We start from the raw sequence: 3,978 nt of genomic DNA on the forward strand, positions 1-3,978 counted from the left end.
GCACATCTTTTCATATAGTTTTGCTGCTCTAAATCAGCCATCTTTAATCTGAATGAAAAAACTAAAAATTGTCCAATTTTATTCTTAAGTAAAGCTGTAGTAAAAATGTTAGACAGATAGCTCTAGTGATTTTTTACAAAAATATTCGTCAAATTTGAGCAGTTTTTGTTTACTAACTTTGCACATGTTGCTCATATATATATACCAAATGAAACACCAAATTGTAGGTTGTAAAGATCTATCAGTGTACCAAATATGAAAACAAATCCATAAAAGTACGTTTTTCTATCAAATAAAGTTCTGTACTTTTGGTGCGACGAACAAAGAATAGGAAGAAACTCATTCAAAATTGAAGATGATATATCTTATGTATTTCTTAATGGATTGCCTTATAATATGGTATGTGAAGTAAGACTCCAGTATAGCACATCCACTGAAAATATTTGAAAATTTGGATTACAACAGTCTGAGCTTCAAAAGGTGGAATATTGATAAACTATCATTCCTGTTAATAACACACAGTGTGTCCTGCAGCAGGTTGTTTTGGCTGCATCATTGTTTTACCCACCATCATGCCCCAAGTTGAGCAAAAAAACGCAGCCTGGCTAACTAATGAATGAACATTATTATCAATGCTATACGTGTAGCTACCAGTTTGGCCACCAATTTTGATTTCATTCCTTTAAGCCACACTCTCAATCCGCACCTTTTTCACACCTAAGGTGTTTTTGATTAGATGTTATTTTCCAAATAGAAATGATAAAGTCATAACTGTATCCTTTATTTTGTTATGAACTCTGCCAATAATTAGTCTTTGTATTCGTATAAGAAAAAAACAAACAAAGGGATCCACTGTGCCCCAACCCTGGGATAGAGTGGATCACTTGCTTAAGCTGTAATGCCTAACACAAACTTGGCTAGTCACAAAGCTATCAGAATATTAGGACTTGGTTAAACTATCCAAAAACAGAAAAACTGTTGTGTCAAATGATGTCACAGAGCTCTCACGATTTTAGGGTTCCTTTGATGAAAATGATGAATCTTGACCATAAATCGCTGTGCCACAAGTATGGCCACGGGACATAAAAATCTGTGTCTTTCAAGGTACATGCCATTATACATCTGACATCAGGTTATCAGATGCTCCAATGGTCTTCATATCAGTATCTATGGAACAGTGTCTTATGAAACATTTAGTCTTGTGATAGGAAACCTTTTTTTTTAATTTCTTGTTTCGGAACAAAGCAGGTGAATATGGCCAAACTGATGACATAACTCCCCTCAATAGCTAATCATAGAGAGTAATTCTCTGTGTACCCCCCTCCACCCCTTCATATATCCGTAATCCTTTTGTACTTACTCTGTTCACACCTGAGGCCAATGAACGTCAAGGGGCAGCGGCAAGCGAACTCGTTCAGATGAGGAACACAAACCCCACCATTCTTACACACATTTTCCAAACACGGCGGCCCCAAATATGGAACCACACCACGAAAATCTACTGCTTTCTCCATTAGGTTATCCCATAGCTCTCCATTCACCATAATTCTCTGTATAGCACCAATAAGTCTTGTGACGATTCCTGAATGTCTACTAACTGTAGACAAACTTTTAAATCCTCCCACGTACAAGGGCTGGTCAAGATTAAGCTCACTCAAAGGTGCCTAAAAAAAATTGAACAAAGAAACATTTAGATGATGAATGAAGGTTTAAGAAGAAGATTACAAATTACACATACAACTTGAAACTCAAAATTCCATAGTGCAAAAATCTAATTGAAAAAACCACAAACAATTGAACCACAAAGTTACAAACTGTTTATAAAAATTTCTAAAAAATAATTGGAAGTTATTGATTCAAGATGTTACTCTTGTTTTACACTATATACAAGTTGGGTGAAGCTTGTACACCATAAAAACAGTTTTACATGTTAAAAAACTCACATTTAATGATTAATAGGAACGTATAAATATCCATGTCATGGCAGATCTCAGTTTAAGTTTAAATACTTTATTTCGAAGCTTTGTTATGGAAAGAAAGACAATGAATTCAATGGATATTTTTGGATAAAAGCTAGCTCTCTCATCATAAAGTCAGAAATACAGACAACATCAGGACATATATAAATCTTCTTACCCGTGACTCTCCGTGAACCTCAGGTCCTCCATCCACCTGGACAGTCCCTTGACGTCGATGTCGGGTCACCTTGACAGAATGCCAGTCCCCTAAACTGACCGGATAGGTTGACCTGAAAGAAAGATGCATGAATCAAAAATATAATGAAATCATTTGCTCCGGGTCTTCGTTTTCTATTGAATGATACAAATTAATGTCGAGAGAAAGTGAAAAGGTTGGAAACCCTGTTTTTATTGTTTGATAATGAATATAATGGTTTCAATGATTGGGTTTGGTAAGCCATAAGCTATTCTCAGAGTTAAGGTTTGGTAAGCCATAAGTTGTTTTCTTATACCACATACATCTAACTGATGTCTGTTTGTCTGTAGTAGTAGGAGGAGGAAATGAACTTTATTGTTAGAAGGTCATGGAAAGATTTAAATATGACCATTATTCACCACCGTTCAAACATCACATTTAAAAACTACTGTTAGGCACTAAACTCAAACATTTCATTAAAACGTTACTTTTAAACACTCCCTAAATACTAACCTGAAGCACCATCTTTAGACACTCACCTGAAACTCATAACTTTAGACACTATTATCAAACACTACCTTTAGACACTATTATCAAACACTACGACTTTTAAGGGCAGTAATCCTCCTTTATATTAGTATGCTGATTATTTAATTGGTGTATCATTATTAAACTACACATGTAAAGTTCACATCTACAGTTACATACTGACAACTTAATTGAGAACATTACGTCTATTACGACTTTTCTTCTATGTTTAAACGCATTGAAAATTTATAACCAGATTTGTCCTTATTATCTTTTCTTAGCATTTACGTTTTGTTTCTTTCTAGTTCATAAACATCTTAGTTCTGTGACGGTTCCCGAATTTAACGGACAGGCTTACCTAGAGTTATCAACCTTACCCAATGTCGGTCTAGCCTTTAACATAGAGGTTTGGTTTTTAACCAAATCTCATAATGGCATGCTATTATATAACGGTCAAGAAAGCTCGTCGGGAGGAGATTTTCTCTCTTTAAATATAGTGGACGGATTTGTTCAGCTGAGATTTGACCTGGGCAGTGGTGTTGCCAATGTTTCGTAAGTAGTTAATTGTTGTTATTATCAAACTATTATTTAACACTATTAAACTTTAAATCATCTTCTGTCTAATAACATTCTCTATTTCTTCTGTTTCTTATCATGCTACAGAGGAGTAGTCAGCATCACGTAAGTTGCTTCTGTATATCTATTTTAATTCTTCATTATATTTATGGAGTTGGCTAAGCTCGTGGACATAATTGAAATATGTGTAATTTCTAATGAACTGATGAATGCTAGAGCACTAACAATGATATAGCGGTCTTTTAATTAAAGGATTTTCATAGAGGTTATTAGTAAAACGTATTTCACACCATCCATCTCTAACAACCTACTAATATAATAGGAGACGTGTTTCACACCATCCATCTCTAACAACATACTGATATCATAGGAGACGTGTTTCACACCATCCATCTCTAACAACATACAAATATAATAGGAGACGTGTTTCACACCATCCATCTCTAACAACCTACTAATATCATAGGAGACGTGTTTCACACCATCCATCTCTAACAACATACTAATATAATAGGAGACGTGTTTCACACCATCCATCTCATAAAACATACTAATATAATAGGAGACGTGTTTCACACCATCCATCTCTAACATACTAATATCATAGGAGACGTGTTTCACACCATCCATCTCTAACAACATACTAATATAATAGGAGACGTATTTTACACTATCCATTTCTAACAACATACTAATATAATAGGAGACGTGTTTCACACC

General features: G+C 34.8%; 1 protein-coding gene across 1 annotated transcript; it reads right to left on the reverse strand.

The window, feature by feature from the left end:
* Nucleotides 1-1,316: 1,316 nt before the first annotated feature.
* Nucleotides 1,317-2,303, reverse strand: LOC111084229 (agrin-like). Its single transcript, XM_022380998.1, has 2 exons — nt 2,137-2,303; nt 1,317-1,664 (listed from the first exon to the last, which is right to left on the reverse strand). The coding sequence occupies exons 1-2, from the start codon at nt 2,263-2,265 to the stop codon at nt 1,332-1,334; spliced, it is 462 nt and encodes a 153-aa protein (XP_022236706.1). The 5' UTR covers nt 2,266-2,303; the 3' UTR covers nt 1,317-1,331.
* Nucleotides 2,304-3,978: the final 1,675 nt, after the last annotated feature.

Source organism: Limulus polyphemus, unplaced genomic scaffold (genome assembly GCF_000517525.1).
Source record: "Limulus polyphemus unplaced genomic scaffold, Limulus_polyphemus-2.1.2 Scaffold14980, whole genome shotgun sequence".
NCBI classification, from domain to species: Eukaryota; Metazoa; Arthropoda; class Merostomata; order Xiphosura; family Limulidae; genus Limulus; species Limulus polyphemus.